This window comes from Equus asinus, chromosome 15, assembly GCF_041296235.1.
Source record: "Equus asinus isolate D_3611 breed Donkey chromosome 15, EquAss-T2T_v2, whole genome shotgun sequence".
NCBI classification, from domain to species: domain Eukaryota; kingdom Metazoa; phylum Chordata; class Mammalia; order Perissodactyla; family Equidae; genus Equus; species Equus asinus.
Window position 1 is genome coordinate 50,434,879 of NC_091804.1, and position 15,552 is coordinate 50,450,430.

The following is a 15,552-nucleotide window of genomic DNA, read 5'->3' on the forward strand; positions in this document are numbered from 1 at the left end:
CCAGGATGCTGAACCGAGATGCTCCTGTTGAGGAGCAGAGTGCCCTGAGCAGCGTCCAGCACGGGGTGGTGTCCAGGAGACGGCAGGAAGGTGCCACAGCGAGCAGCTCTCAGCTTAGAAACGCCCTCTTCCTTGATTTCTCACAGACCTTCCGGTAGCTGCAGTTGAAGAGAGAATGATCCGTGTGTCCCCTCAGCTCAGACATGCCCCATCCTTTCCCAGTAGCCCACCCACAGAGATGAGACCCCCTTTAGGCTGTTAGATGAGACCCATTCCCCAGCATGGCTTCATCCCCCAGGGGACATCTGGAAATGTCTGAAGACGTCCTTAGTTGTCACGACAGGGGCAGAAGCTACTGGCAGCTAGTGGGTAGAGGCCTCCTCTGTGCGCAGAACAGCTCCCCCACCCCCACAGCAGACAGCTAGGTCTTTTCTTAAAATGCAAATGTTTTGATGTTAGCCATTCATATCTTAGCATGAAATAGTGCAAACAAATGGATTTTCTCCCTAAAGCTCCTTGGAATACCCAAGCCACAGGATGAAAATTTTCACAGGAAAGGAGACAGGAGTCTGGGATGTTGGAAGGAGGGCAACACTCCCTCCCCCAGGAAGGGCTTTGGTGGGCAGGCGTCTGTGTGAGGGTTGCCACACACCAAGTGGCAACAGGATGCCCTCATCATCAGACTTCAACAAAGCAACCCTAGGTCTTCATGTTGCTATTTTCCAACTTTTGACAGAATGCTACTTTTACACCATCACAGAACCGTGGGACCTTCACTGTGTTTCACAGCTTACCAGCTTAATTCACATGGGTAACTTTGGACAATTTGCTGGGCCTCTCTGTGCCTCAGTTTCTCAGCGTGTACAGTGGGGTTGAGATAGTGATAAGCACATCGCAGGCTTGTTATGACAGTGCAGTGGGTTGAGCTTTGTTGAGCATTTAGCACAATGCTCAGCATGAATAAACATTGTATAAGCTTGAAAGTAAAAATAAGTGACTCGATTCCAGGGCTGGAACTGAGTGCGCTGCATTTCCAACATGCACCGCCTTCCTCGACACTCAAGACGAAGCCGCTGGGTGTCAGGAGACACACGGAGTAAAGAAAGGGAACAGAGAAGGCACCAAGGCACCTAATGTCTCAGGAGCCCCCCCACCCCCAGCAGAGGCGGCCGCAGCCCTCCGAGAGAGCTGGGCACAGGGAAGAGCCATTTAACCAGACCCCAACCCCAAAGGGACATCCATCCAGGCCCTGCCCTCTCAGGGCGAGCGGTTCGCTCAGAGGCTGGGGGATGCAAGGGGAAGTTCTACACTCCTCCATGGGACTGGGGGCACGGTCCCTCTTCCCTGCCCTCTTCCCTCTCTCAGTGTGCCCTCGACTCCCCATTCAGTTCAGCACTGCCTCCACTTTCCAGGCAGCTGGGCCCTGGAACCCAGGACCCCAAGCCAGCTCCATGGGCCCAAGTTGAAACAGTGCTGGCAGTGGACAAGAAGGCTGTCAGAGGCCTGGGGCCACTTTGTCAAGCGTCTTCAGGGCAATGGCCCAAAGAACGTGACACTCCCTACCCCACTGACCACTCCTGGCCCGCCCACTCTGCCCTGGATGCCCTCCCATCTCCTCCCAGTTTGGGCAGCTCCCCACCCCTGCCTCAGGGCCCCACTCAGCCTACAGTCCAGGCCCAGCCCCTGGGGTGATGAGGCTGATAGGACCTCCATGCTGGCAGCGGCCCGGGCTGGGCTCCCAGCCCACGAATCCACGTCTGAGCTTTTCTCGCCTCCTGCAGCCTTGATGGGCATCACAGCTTCCCCCAGCCCTTATCCACCTCCTCCCCAGCCAACCCCACAGTGCAACACCAGGAGCAGCAAGCGGAGCCAGGAAGGGAGCCAGCACCCCACAGCTCCTCCAGACCCCATTGGCCATTCCTCCCTGACACACCCCAGCGGAGTCAGGAGCAGCCTGGAGCTCCTATCCCTGGCAGTCCAGCCACCCTGGCTGGCTTCTCCCTGCATGGCTGCAGGACAGGGAAAGCTGCCCAGCTTGCCGGGGTCCAGCCACCCTCGGACACCCCCCAGGAGCTCAGCCCTGACTCCAGGCAGCCAGCAGCACAGGTGGAGCCAAGATACGTGCTCACATGCACACATGCTTTCCATCTTGAGCATGCACAAACACACATCCCAATGCACGTGCATATACACATGCCAACAAACACACGCCTGCAGGCACTGACACACATACACACATGCACACACTCACTGCCCCAGCTCCCAAGGGCTCCAGGACACCCACCAAGTCTCCCCCACACTCCACACAGCAACACACAGATACGCACCGTTCCACACCCAGGCCACACTCACACAGATATGCACAGCCTACGTTGGGTACAAACTCCAGGGGCACGCACATAATCCAGCACACCCACAGCCTCACTCAGAGACACACTAGGAGCCCGGGAGGAGACACACCCAGTCACCCACAAGGATGGTCACTCCCCAGAGAGAAACCCTGGGGTCCTATCGCTGGGGTCTGAAGCCACTATTCAGACACAGGACTGTCATGGCCAGGGCCACCTCGGACCCTGGGGCAGGGTGGGAAGGTGCCTCCTGCCTCGAGGGGAGTGTGCCGGGAGCCGCGGGGAGACAAGGCAGGAGTCAGATCAGATTCGGCCAGCTCAGCAGGACCTGGCAGCCTCAAGGACTCATGAATTTTTTAGAGGCACCCAAAGTGCAGATTGAAGCTGCCAGTCAGGTCCTGGCAGATCCTGCTCTAAATTATTCACCAGCCCAGCAGAGGGCTGAAGCCCCCGCCCCAGGCCCTGGCTTCAGGGGCTGCCTCGCGGAGACCGGAGCAGCACCAGCCCTGTGATGGCCGGCAGGGCACCTCGCTGGGCTTCCATCCTCCCGGTGTGAGCGCTAGTCTGTGTGCCCCACCTGGGCCTTGGCCCTGAGGCTATAGCCCCCACCCCAGGGGCACTGTCCCGGCTGTGATGCCTGCCCTCACCTGCCCACAGCCCTGTCCAGCTGCCCACAGGGCTCCTCAAGCTGATGCCCCCGCTAGGCCTGGCGGACTCTGCCTGCTCCCCCGCTCCCCTGCCTGCCTGCGGTGGGAAGGGGCCCCCAGCTCCCTCCAGGCCTCGAGCTTGCACGTCATCTCACCCTGCCACCCGGGCAGCTCTGGGAGCTGGACCACACAGCTCATCTAACCTTTCCCCGCCGCCGGGGCAGGTGCTGCTGTGCAGCCACAGTACCTGGCACGTAGCGAGTGGAGCTGGGCCTCAAACCTACACCCTTGCCACAGCACTGCAGCCAAAATCAGCAGTTCTCAAAGTTTAATCCAGGCACCCCCAGTCCTAAGAACCTTCCAGAAGACCTCGAGGTCAAAACTGCTTTCACAATAATGCCAAGGCACTGTCCTTTCCACTTCTGCTCTCTTAACTTTTCTCTCTTTTTTTTTTTTTTTGGTGAGGAAGATGGTCACTGAGCTAATATCTGTGCTCTTCTCTATTCTCTGTCCATCTTCCTCTATTTTTTGTATGTGGGACACCGCCACAGCATGGTGTATAGTTCTGCACCCGGGATCCAAACCCACAACCTTGGGCTGCCGAAGTGGAGTACAGGAACTTAACCACTGTGCCACCGGCTAGCCTCCCTACTCCTGTTCTCTCTGCGGCGGAGTTCTCCAGAGGCCACGTGACATGTGGCTGCTCCATAAGCTACCGTATTCTTGTGTTTTTAATATTTCTGTTTCCATTTCCAGTGCGCTGACTGTCCAGAATGCAGCCTTGGAATGCCGCCGGAGGGCTGAGAATGAGAACGACAGCTCAGCGCACACCCGCAGGGCTCCCGCTTCCCGCCTGGCGCTCCCCTGCCACCGGGCACATGTCGCCCCTTTGTGTCTCAGGCTCCAGGTGTGGCCAGCGTCTTCCATCCCCCAGAAGCCCTTCCCGCTGAGTGCGGGTGGCTCCAGGAACAGCCCAGGGACCCCCAGGCCCCGCCCACCCCCAGCTGGCAGGGTGCTGGCCGCAGGGGCGCCCACCCTCAGGTCAGCCGGAAAATCTTGGGAGGTGCCTGTGTGTGCTGCCCCCACGTGGACACCGGGAGCTACTGCACATCCCCACCAGGCAGAGGTGCCTCTCCCTGCCGCGTTGACACCCCTCTGAGCCAGATGCCAGGGGTGCAGTGAGGCCAGGAGCCCCACCAGGCACCAGGCCCAGGAACTTGGAGTGTGAGGGCCCCTCGGGGACCACGGAGGTGGCTTCCTTCAACCCCAGCCAGGGGCTGGTTTCCACTCTTACCGTCTCTGGCTGACAACTTTCTTCAGTTTGACCCCAATTCTAACTGGGCCAGGTGTGCACAGACAACCTCCTGGGGCGGACAGGCTCTGCAAGGTGACACCAGTTCCCTCCTGCCAGCAGCTGTGGCCCAGGCGAGGCCCAGGACAGGCCAGGGGCTCAGAGAGTGGGGGGAAGCCCTAGGCTCCCTTGGGTGGGTCCGCCTGAGCCTACACAGGCAAGTATGAATCTCAGATAAACAACAAATACTTTCTCAGTGTAACTATTGAGTGGGACATCAGAAGTGCCCACTGGTCATCTGAAATCCACATTTGACCGGGCATCCTGGGTCGGCGTTTGCTACCTCAGGCCGCTCTCCTTGAAGGCCCCTGTGGGTCAGCCCAGACCCTTCCCGGATGGGTCTGCAGGCTGCCAGAACCGCCCTCTGGGAAGTGGATCCCAGACAGCACTCTGTCTAGCTATGGGGGTCTTCCTTCCTGTCCTACTCTCCCTTCACATGGCTGCATGGGGCCCATCCCCACTCTGGGACCAGCTGCCCTTCCATGAGCACCTCTGACCCGTGGGCACCCATCTCTCAGGTTGGTAGCACTGCCCCTTAGGTGGCTGCATCATTTCCACCCTCACCCAGTGTCGTGGGCTGGACATCCCCCAAGGACGTCAGGCCCCAAGGCCTGGGACCTGTGATGTGACCTGGGTGGCAAGAAAGGGTTTGGCAGAGGTGACTAAATTAAAGATCTGGAGATGAGGAGACGATCCCGGATTATGCAGACGGGCCCTCAGCACCATCATGTGTGTGCTTGTAAGAGGGAGGCCGAGGGGGACTCGATACTAAGAGAAGGCCATGTGACCACGGTGGCAGAGCTACAAGCCAAGGAACTCCGTGCCACCAGGACAGACCCTCCCCTAGAGCCTGCGGAAGGAGCGTGGCCCTGCCAACGCCTTGATTTGGTCCCAGTGATACTGATTTGGGGCTGTGAGAGTGCATTTCTGTTGTTTTAAGCTGTCAGCTTGAGGCCGTTTGTCACAGCAGCTTGGAGACTGGGACACCATGGGATCTGTGGTGGGCCTGCTGCTCACCCAGGGGAGCCCCCACAGCCCAGCCCCGCTGGAGGCAGGCATGTCTGCACTGGGAGCGTGGTCGAGGAATCTGCTCACCTCCACCCCAAGCTCTGTCTGCAGTACCAACACCAGGCAGGGCTGGGGCTGCTCTCCTGGAACAGGGGTGGCTGGGCAGGGAGTGTCCCCGTCCTTGCTGACCAAGGTCAGGGCCTGTTCCGGCATTTCTGGAGATGGAGCTCCCGGGTGTGCTGAGGGCCTGGGACTTAGGGGTGCTGCCTCCAGCCACAAGCGATCGGCTGGGGAGGAGAGTAAGACCGGAGTCCAGGGCCTGGGAGCCCAGGGACCTGGGCGAGGAACAGTGAGTGAGACAGGCATTTGTGGGGGAGGAGCCCTCAGCTCTCATCTGGTTCTCAGAGAGACCCCCCAAAACATTCAGCCCCCCTTGTGCGGATGTGAAGTGACCGATTCTTTGTCCTAGATGCCCCCATGAGGGCCGTTCCAAAGACCCCTCAAGGCAAACCAGACTTCGCATCCGGCCTCCTGAGCTGGGCCACAGCAGGGGGGCCCAGCACCTGCTGTGCACTGGCCCCAACGCCTACCCTGGCAGCACGGAGGACACCTGGTCAGGTCACCCGCAGGGGTGACGGATGCTGGGCAGGGCACCCGAGCAGGAAGGAGCTTGAGGAGAGCGCAGGGCCTAGGGGCCCGTTGCGGGGCCGGGGAGAGGGTCCTAATGAGAGTCCCCTCGCAGTGCGACAGCCCCCACCCCCCAGCAGCAGGCGCACACGGCTCTGGGGTCGCTCAGTTTATTGGTAAAACAGGCACTGAGCACGTGGAAGGCTGGACGCGGAAGCCGGGGCGGTGGGGGCGCTTTTCCTCTTAAAGAACTTCCACTGGACCTTGATGGCGAGCATCCAGTCGCTGACGGAGAGCCTCTGGCAAGCGGAGGTGCAGACATGCGCCTGGCGGGGGGGCGGGGCGCCGGGGCGGGGCCGGGGGCGGGGCCGGGGGCGGGGCGCGGCGCCGCCGGGGAGGGTCGCGCCGCGGGCGCCCGCGCTTCACTTGCCCGCTTTCTGCGCCTTCTGCGCAGACTTGGTGACCTTGCCGGCGCCGCCGCTCTTCTTCTCCACGTTCTTGATGACGCCCACGGCCACCGTCTGCCGCATGTCGCGCACGGCGAAGCGGCCTGAGGGGAGGCGGAGTGAGGCGCGGGCGGGGGCTCCCAGGCCCGCCCCCGGTCCCGCCCGCCGGGCGGTGGATGCGGCGCGCAGGCGCACTCGGGCTCGCAGCATCCTCCCCAGCCTTGGGCCCGCTAGCCATGTTTCTGGGTGGGGCGGTGGGGCCACAGCTTGAGGATTGAGAGACACTAGGAATGACTGGCACATAGGCCTCGCCCAAGGCGTTGTTGTGAGAAGTGAATGGCACGCGAAATGCCCTTAGAGCAGGCCTGGTAGAGTAGCCCTTTAGCTGTTATCAGACGGCTGGCACCCCTGCATAAGGCAGCTCCCTGATAGAGGTCTGTGGGTTATCCCGTGGGTATCTGTGGGGCAGGCCAGCTGGGGTCGGGCCGTCAGTCCTAATTCTGCCACTAGACTAGCTATGGACCTTGGGCGAGTCACTTAGGGGCCTTCATCTGCAGAGGGGGACACCAGGGCCACTTATGCTCCATGAGACAGAGGCCAGGGGTCTCCTGCTAAGCTCCAAGTGCAGCAAAGGACCACACGCTCTCCCACCCCCACCACCCCCACCCCCCGGCAGTGTCCTCTGCCTGCAGCCTGGATGGCAGCCACCCAGGGGCTGCCCCTCCCTCAGCCGCCCACTCACCGAGAGGCGGGTACTGGGAGAAGCTCTCCACACACATGGGCTTCCCTGGGACCATCTCCACGATGGCCGCATCGCCAGACTTCAGCGATTTGGGGTTGTCCTCCAGCTTCTTGCCGGAGCGCCGGTCAATCTTCTCCTTCAGCTCGGCGAACTTGCAGGCGATGTGGGCTGTATGGCAGTCAATGACCGGGGAGTAGCCAGCGCTGATCTGCCCGGGGTGGTTCAGAATGATGACCTGCGGGCAGAGTTGCATGATGCTGTCAGACATGCCCTGAGTGGGCACCAGAGCTGGGGGAGGCTCCGGCCACAGGGCTCACCTGCCGGGTCCCAGGGTGCTGACCATGGAGGAAGGTCAGGCTAGGGGAACCACCCCCTCCAGACATGGACCCCCAGGTCCTCGTGAGGCACTTGGCAACCACGAGAGAGAAACAGCTAACAAGTGCATTGTCTGAAAGGGCCAGCGGGCAGAGCTCACCTGCCAACCCTGAACAGAGCTGAGGCAGGTGGATGACAACACCGGACCTCAACTGTCACCTTTCAGGTTATCTCATTAAAGCCAATTGTTAAAGTGCTGTCACGTGAAGAGATGATCAGAGAGGGTGCCGTGAACTTGTAGAGAAGGAAAGTTTACAGAGATGGCTCCGGCAATAAACTAATAAAAGCCTTTTCAGGACCCACGTGGGCCCTCGATGAGGCTGGAGCGACAGGGCCTGGGCCCATCCCAGCATCTGCTCTTCCTGCCCCCCAGGCCCCACTGGCCTCATCTGTAAAGCAGGGGTGTGAGTTCGCCCCAGCACCAGACTGCGGGGTGTCAAGTGCTCAGCTGGGGCTGGGCAGCCACTTGGCTGAGGACAGCGGACAGCCCCGTTACCACCCCGGCAGGAGTTGACTGCCCACCTGGGAGGTGAACTGGGCAGCCTCCTGGGGCGGGTCGGACTTGCTGTCCCCGCACACATTGCCCCGGCGGATGTCCTTGACAGACACGTTCTTCACATTGAAGCCAACGTTGTCACCAGGCAGGGCCTCACTCAGCGCCTCGTGGTGCATCTCCACTGACTTCACCTCCGTAGTGATGTTCACGGGTGCAAAGGTCACCACCATGCCCGGCCGAAGGATGCCCGTCTCCACTCGGCCCACAGGCACGGTGCCAATGCCTGGACCAAGAGGAAGGAGGCTATGAGGCGCAGACGGGGGCCGGGGGTACCCCGGTAGTCTCTGGCAGGCAGGGGGCATGGGGGCGTAGAAGTGGTGAGGGGAAGGGACGAGCCCAGGCAGGGCACACTAAGCGGTTCAGACAGAAGTGGAGCTCCCCAGACCCCGTCAGGAAAAGAAGGAACTGAACAACAGAGAGTTCCCAGGAATACAAGGAACACGGGGGGCAGAGGGAGGGGAGATGGGAAGGAGAGGGCCATCTGGACCTGGACCCCATCCCTGCCCCAGCTGGTGGCTGTCCCCGGAGGAGGCACTGTGGGGACCCTTCCCCTCTCTGAGGCCCCTCCTTGTGAGGCAGAAGCATCAGTGGGTCAAGGACCAGCCCGCCAGGGATTGCCCAGCCTATCTTTGATGCTGCAGGTCTTGGGGGCTATCCCCGAAGGGCCACTGGCACCCAGCACTTCTCATGGATCTGCTTACATGTGTGGCAATGGGCTGCTCAATGGGCGTCAGGTCCCCCCCAGGGCGTGGGGCGGGGGGGTGACTCCATCCCCATCTCCCCGGCTGTAATGGAGGCTCGTGTGACATTATGGTATGATGGAGACTGATGGTGACAGCTGTTCTCTATGCTGGGTGAACATGGCATCCCCTGCCCTGCACACAGGCCCCCAACATCTCTGGCCACAGCCCCCTCATGGGTCTCACACTTGCTTATGGTTTCTATATCATCTCATGACAGCATTTCTCATCTCTGGAGTGCATCATGTCTCCCACAAGACTGGGATCTCTGGGGGACCACGGGATATGTGAGTCATCCCTGTGCCATCATCCTGTGCCACCAGCTCCTGGCATAGGGCTGAACACTTACTTGAGGGAAGACCCTAGCAAACGCTGGACAGATGGGTGGACGTGTAAGGGTGGATGGGTGGATAGATGGATGAATGGATGGGCAGACAGACGATGGATGGATGGTAGATGGATGATGGATAGGTAGATGATAGATGATGAATAAATGGATGGGTGGGGGTAGATGGATGTGTGGATGGAGAGATAGACGGATGGGTGGACAGATGGGGGTGGATGGATGGATAGATGGGTGGTTGGGAGAATAGATGGGTAAATGGATGGATGGATGGATGGATAGATGAACAGATAAACAGATGGATGGATGGATGGATTAATGGTGGATGGATGGATTAATGGTGGATGGATGGGTGGGTAGATGGATGGGGGATGGATGGGGGATGGGCAGATAGCTGGATGGTCCCCCAGAAATAACCTGGCCTCGGGAGCTCCCTGTTGAGGACCCTGGTCTCAGGAGAGAGGTCTGAGGGGCAGAGGTGGCCAAGGTGGGCTGGGACAGGTGCCTACAGTGGAGCTGCGAGCGTAGACCACTGAACCCTCACTCACCACCAATCTTGTACACGTCCTGCAATGGCAGACGCAGGGGCTTGTCCGTGGGACGTGTGGGGGGCAGGATTGTGTCCAGGGCCTCCAGCAGGGACACACCGCTAGCGTTCCCTTCCTTACGCTCCACTTTCCAGCCCTTGAACCACGGCATCTGGACAGGAGGAAGAAAGCACCAATCATAGAGACCACAGCGCCCACCCTACCCTGCCCAACAGCCCCACGGCCTCCCCAGGACTCTCCAGGAATCCTGATGAAGGCATCTGACCTGAGGAGGGTCTGGGGGGCAGGGGAGCACAGACCCACCCCCTCCACTGCCTAACGTCTGACTGTTCACACTAAGTCGCTTCATGCCCATTGAAAAGCTGAAGTGCCCCCCCCCCCCAGTCCACACTCCCAACATCACAGAGACCCTGGGGAAGGAAGGCAGGCACAAAGATGCAGAGCCCCGCCGCAGCCCAGACTGCTCGGGCCAGGGGCTCGGGCTGGGGCTCAGACGGAGGGTGATCCTGATGCTTCGGAACCAACATCCCGTGTAGAGTCCAGCCCAGCCCTCCTCCCCGCAGCCCCGGGCCCCGGGCCTCAGATCCCTGGGCAGGACAAGCATCAGAGCAGGAGGGGACAGAGTCCAGCCGATGGCCCGGCCAGAGGCACACAGAGTCCAGTCTTGGCCCCAGAAGACCACTGTGCCGGCCACAGACAAGGAGAAGGGAAGGGGCTAGCAGCACTGTGCCCAGGTCCACTCCCAGGGACCGTGTCCTCCGGACAGCCCAGATCAACAGGGGTCCAAAAATTCAGGCTCCACTCATCACCCCCTGCCGAGTCAGAGTCCCTGGGACGCAGGTCACCAGAGCCACAAGCTTCCCAACGGAGCAGCGAGAACCAGCCCTTGGCCCTTCCCAGAGCCCCACCCGCTCAGGGTCCCCGGGAGGCTCCTGCAGGAGACAAAAACTAACCGCAGCAGAACCCCCAGAGTTGGGTCACATGGGCCTGGGCCCCAGGGACCACTGCCCCTGCACCGTCCACCTGTGGTGAGTGTCCCTGCCAGAGAAGGGGCCTCAGAGGCCATGCCGGCCTCTCGTGGGGAGGCCAAGCTGAGGGGCGGCCCCGAGGAGGCTGGGGCTCCTCGCCAGGCTAGTACCCATGCTCATATAGGTCAAAGGAGCCCAGCAGGGCCGAGGGGAGCCCGCCTTGACCCTGCCTGACCAGAGATCCAGTGCCTGGGGCCCAGGGAGGGGTCCACCTGCCATGCCCGCCCGTCGCAGCACTCACATTGGGTGAGGGCTCCAGCATGTTGTCACCGTGCCAGCCTGAGATGGGCACGAAGGGCACGGTGGCGGGGTTGTAGCCGATCTTCTTGATGTAGGCGCTGACCTCCTTGACAATCTCGTCGTAGCGCTTCTCACTGTAGGCAGGCTCCGTGGAGTCCATCTTGTTGACCCCCACGATGAGCTGCTTCACGCCCAGCGTGTAGGCCAGCAGCGCGTGCTCCCGCGTCTGCCCGTTCTTGGAGATGCCCGCCTCGAACTCGCCCACTCCCGCCGCCACAATCAGCACCGCACAGTCCGCCTGCCCGGGACGTGTGGCACAGTGAGCCCCAGACCCCGCCTCGCCCCCGCTCCAGGCAGCAGACAGGGGCCTGAGCAGTCACCCGGGGATGGGACCTGGAGGTCTGGACCTTAGAGGCTGCTGCGGGAGCTCATCCATCTGTCTGTGTCAATGCCTGGCAAAGTCTGATTGTCTGAGTCTGTCTGTCTGTATTTCTGCCCACACCTTGGTGCCCCATCCTGGCCTCTGTGTCTGTCTGTCTGCGAAGGTGGGCCTGACAGTGTTGGCTGTCCTTACAGGCACCCCCACCTGGCTGAGATGCCAGGCACTTAGTCAGTAATTTGGGGGCTCTGCTCCAGGTGGGGCAAATGGTGACAAAGGTGAGGACCTCCTGCCCTGGCGAGGAAGCAGAGGAGACCAGCTACCCTGCGATGGCTCCGGGTCCAGTGGCCCTGACTGGGTGCCCTGCGGGCCCACTCACCTGGGAGGTGCCGGTGATCATGTTCTTGATGAAGTCGCGGTGGCCAGGGGCATCAATGATGGTGATATAGTACTTGGTGGTCTCGAACTTCCAGAGGGAGATGTCAATGGTGATGCCACGCTCCCGCTCCGCCTTCAGTTTGTCCAGCACCCAGGCATACTTGAAGGAGCCCTTTCCCATCTGGAGGGGTGGGGCACAGCTCAGGACAAGACCGGGACTCAGCCAGCCTGGCCAGCGGGTGCCCCTGGGCTGTGGGAGCCGCAGGTCACAGTAGAGAGGCCCAGGCGCAAGGCAGGAGAGGGCCCCAGGCCCCCTTGCTCCCAGCTGGGACCCTGTGACTCTGGGCCCATCTCTGGAATGAAGGAGCCGGACGCAAGGACCCCTGAGGGACATCCAGACCTCCACCCTGCCCTGCCCAGCCCTGCCATCCTGTCTCCCCAGGTCCAGCCTCTCACCGCCTAAGTGGGTGCCACTGCGCGTCCACCAGCAGGTGGCGCAAGGGCCTGGGAGCGGGTCTTACAACGAAGCGCCAGAAGCTTTAAACCCCTCCCCTGGCTGATGGCTCCCCTTTATCTGAAGCCGGGGCGCCCCCATCCCTGCTTCAGCCACTGGGGTTCAGGCTGTCAGAACAAAAAAACCCTCTGTGATTTTATTTTTAAGGGAAAAAGAAAGAGGATGAGGTTGCAAGGAAGGGCCTGGCCTTCCAGCTCTTTCTACAGCCGCCAAGGCTGCCAAGCAGCTCTCAGCCCCTCCCCCCTACCTCGCCCCACCTGAGCCGGAGCAGCTGCTCTCTGCAAACACCTGTGCCCAGCGCCCCGCGAGACCCCCTACCTGGGGCCAGGGCTGCCATTATGGCTGCCCAGCCGGGCAAAACTCCCCACCAGGGCCGTGCACAGATGGGGCTCTGCCCTCCAGGAGGGGCCACCCAGACAGGACCCAGACAGGACCCAGACAGGACCCAGCTAGACCCAAAACAGACACTGTGCAAACACCCTCAGCCCCCCTCCTCCCGCCCCACAGGGAGGGATGACGCAGCTTTGGGGCCCCGGCGCAGAGGAGGTAGCTCAGAGCACCCCACCTTCCCCCTTTCTCCCTGAGCAGGGTTCAGCCCAGGCCAGCAACGGGCTCCTCCCGGGCCCTGGCCACAGCCCCTCTGTCCTCAGGTGGAGGCAGAGGTCGCAGAGAGCAGACCCCCACTCCACAGCCACTTATCACCAAGGGTCTCAGTCAGGGGAGGTCAGCCCACCTGGCCCCTCTCATCCGCACCAGGCAACCAGGAACCCCCGAAGGGTACCACCCTGGACAAGCAGCCCTCTCCAGCCCGGCACGAGAAAGTACAGCTGAAGGCCCCATGCCCATCAGTCCGCTATTAATAGCCACCCTGAGTCCTGGCCCAGCCCTGGGACAAGTGAGGGCAGCGCCACCTCCAGCCCCAGACCTCAGTCCTAGGAACACAGGAACCCGACCCTGGGGGCGCAAAGACAGGCTGCAGGGCTCTCAAGTCCAATGTGGCAGAGTCCCTGAGCCTGCTGTGCACCTGTGCAGCAGAAATGCTGCCTCCAGGCCACTCTCCCACCCTGGGGCAAATCCAGCAGGCCATCCCACCGCCACCCACCAAGCACATCTGCAGAGAGAGGACGCTCCCCACCACACCACTCCCATCGGGACCCTCGGAGATACCTGTCCCTCAGGAAGGGCCCCCTAGGGCCCACGCCCCTCTTGCCCTGAGCCACATGCCCCAGAGCTGGAGAAGTGCCAGCCCAGCCACCACATGGGAAACCGTCCTCACGGTGGAGGCAAAGGTGTGAGCCCCCCCAGGGCTCACCTCGGCTGCCTCCTTCTCAAACTTCTCAATGGTCCTCTTGTCGATGCCCCCACATTTGTAGATGAGGTGGCCTGTTGTGGTGGATTTGCCGGAGTCCACGTGGCCAATGACCACGATGTTGATGTGGGTCTTCTCCTTGCCCATTCTGCCCGGGCTGCGGGGAGGGGCTGGCACGGCCTGGGGTGCTCTGGCTCAGGATGAGGGGGATGCTGAGCAGTGATTCTGTGGGTCGGGGCAGGCGGACAGGTAACAGAGAGCCTCAGAGGGAAGCCCAGCAGAGACACTCCCTGCCGGGGTCGAGAGCACATGCCTGCCCACAGACGCGGGCCCCATGGCTGGGGCCAAGTCCCCACTCTTGGTGGGGAGGGAAGAGCCCCCCAGCCTGTGCCCGGCCCAGCCGAGACAGGTGGCAAGCCCAAACAGCCCAATCTGCCATAAACGTCTGGGAGTCATGCCCCCAGAGCCCCCTCCAGGGAAGAAGATTAACCCCCATCTGGAAAGACCGAGAAGCATGAGGCTGGGGGAGCCCCATGACCAGTCAGGAGCCTGGTGATGACTCACCCTGCCCAGCTCTCCATTGCTCTGTCCCCGATGCTCCCCGACCCGGAGTCCTGGGCCAGGACGCTGCACCCTACCCCACCCCCACCCACAGAGCTGCCATGGTGGAGAGACGGTCAGTGCTCCCCATTCCCCTCCTCAAGCAGCGAGGGCGCCATCTTCCTCTCATCCCTGCCTGGCAGGCTGGCACTGGGGAGACAGGCTGGGCCAGAGCTCTGACAGGGCAATGCAGTGCTGGGATCAGGGACCCAGAATAGCTCAGGTCCTCCCCAGATCTGGGCAGGGGGCAGACAGTAGGGCAGAGAGGTGGGGGTCTCTGCTCTGTCCAGAGGAGAGAGAATCTGGCCCCAGCAGACGAGCTCAGCAGGTCCCAGACAGGGATGCTCTCAGCCTGGTGGGGACAGGGGGCACCCCTCCCCCTTCCCTCTGGTCAGGGCCCAGATTCACAGCCCCTGCCCCATCCTGGAGGTCCCTGGCGAAACCAAGGCAGCACGGGAGGGGACAGGTGGCTGGGGGAGGGAAAGTGGGCACCAGCGTCGCACCCTAGGGTGCGAACACCAGGTGGACACCGCTGGACCCACTCTGGGTGGGGGCGGGGTGGCGAGGGCCCCCCAGATCTCACCGACTCCCTGTCCCCGGCTCCGTCTCCCGGGCACCCCCAGTGGCTGCAACCCACCAGCCGCCAGTACTGACGACCCTGCCCCAACCCCGCAGAGCTCCGGGCGGTCCCAAGGTCACCGCTGCAGGGCGATCGCCGCCGCTCAGGAGACCGGCCCCGCTGCCGCCGCTGCCGTGTAAACAAGGGCCACCGCGGTGCCCCCACCCCACCCCTGCCGCCCGCAGGGACCGACCCCGGTGCCAGGTCCGGGCGCAAGGCGTGGGCGGCTGATCCCCGCGGCGAGCAGTGCAGCCTCCCTGGGCGCCGGGGCCGGGTGCCTCTCTGCCTCCAGGATCTGTCCCCGGGGAAGGAACCCTCTGCGGAAAGCTGGAGGCAGCGGCGGGGACCCAGAGGCCGAGCGTCCTTACCCAGAGCCGAGGTCTCAGCCAGAGGGACTGGTGGCGCCGGCGCCGCCGGTTTTATCTCTCCAGGAGGGGGTCCACCTATTGACGGAGCGAGCGCAATGCACTGCGCCCCTGCAGTACGGCATTGCGGTACCGGCGGGCGGGGCCGGGGGCGGGGATGCGAGGGAGGCAGGGAGACGGGGACGGCGACCCGCGGACGCGCGCGGGCGCGACGGGGACGCGAGAGGAGGATGCGGCGAGGGAGGGAGCTACAAAGGCGCGGAGACGAGACGCACCCGGAGGGAGCGCAGGCAGAGACAGAAAAACAGGCGGAGGCGGGCGGGGGGCGGGGGGCGGAGGGCTGGGGGCCTGGAGAAGGAGGCCGGAAGGAGGGAGGGGCAGAGATGGAG

At 62.2% G+C, this 15,552-nt stretch overlaps 1 protein-coding gene across 2 annotated transcripts; it reads right to left on the reverse strand.

Moving 5' to 3' along the window:
- Nucleotides 1-6,135: 6,135 nt before the first annotated feature.
- Nucleotides 6,136-15,307, reverse strand: EEF1A2 (eukaryotic translation elongation factor 1 alpha 2). Of its 2 annotated transcripts, none has more exons than XM_014849119.3 (8): nt 15,167-15,307; nt 13,583-13,804; nt 11,758-11,937; nt 11,001-11,297; nt 9,732-9,882; nt 8,067-8,323; nt 7,170-7,404; nt 6,136-6,531 (listed from the first exon to the last, which is right to left on the reverse strand). In XM_014849119.3, the coding sequence occupies exons 2-8, from the start codon at nt 13,724-13,726 to the stop codon at nt 6,404-6,406; spliced, it is 1,392 nt and encodes a 463-aa protein (XP_014704605.1). In that variant the 5' UTR covers nt 13,727-13,804; nt 15,167-15,307; the 3' UTR covers nt 6,136-6,403. The 2 variants fall into 2 exon arrangements, with proteins under 2 accessions (XP_014704605.1, XP_044604338.1); XM_044748403.2 differs by having other exon boundaries at nt 14,992-15,186.
- Between the last annotated feature and the right edge of the window lie 245 nt (nt 15,308-15,552).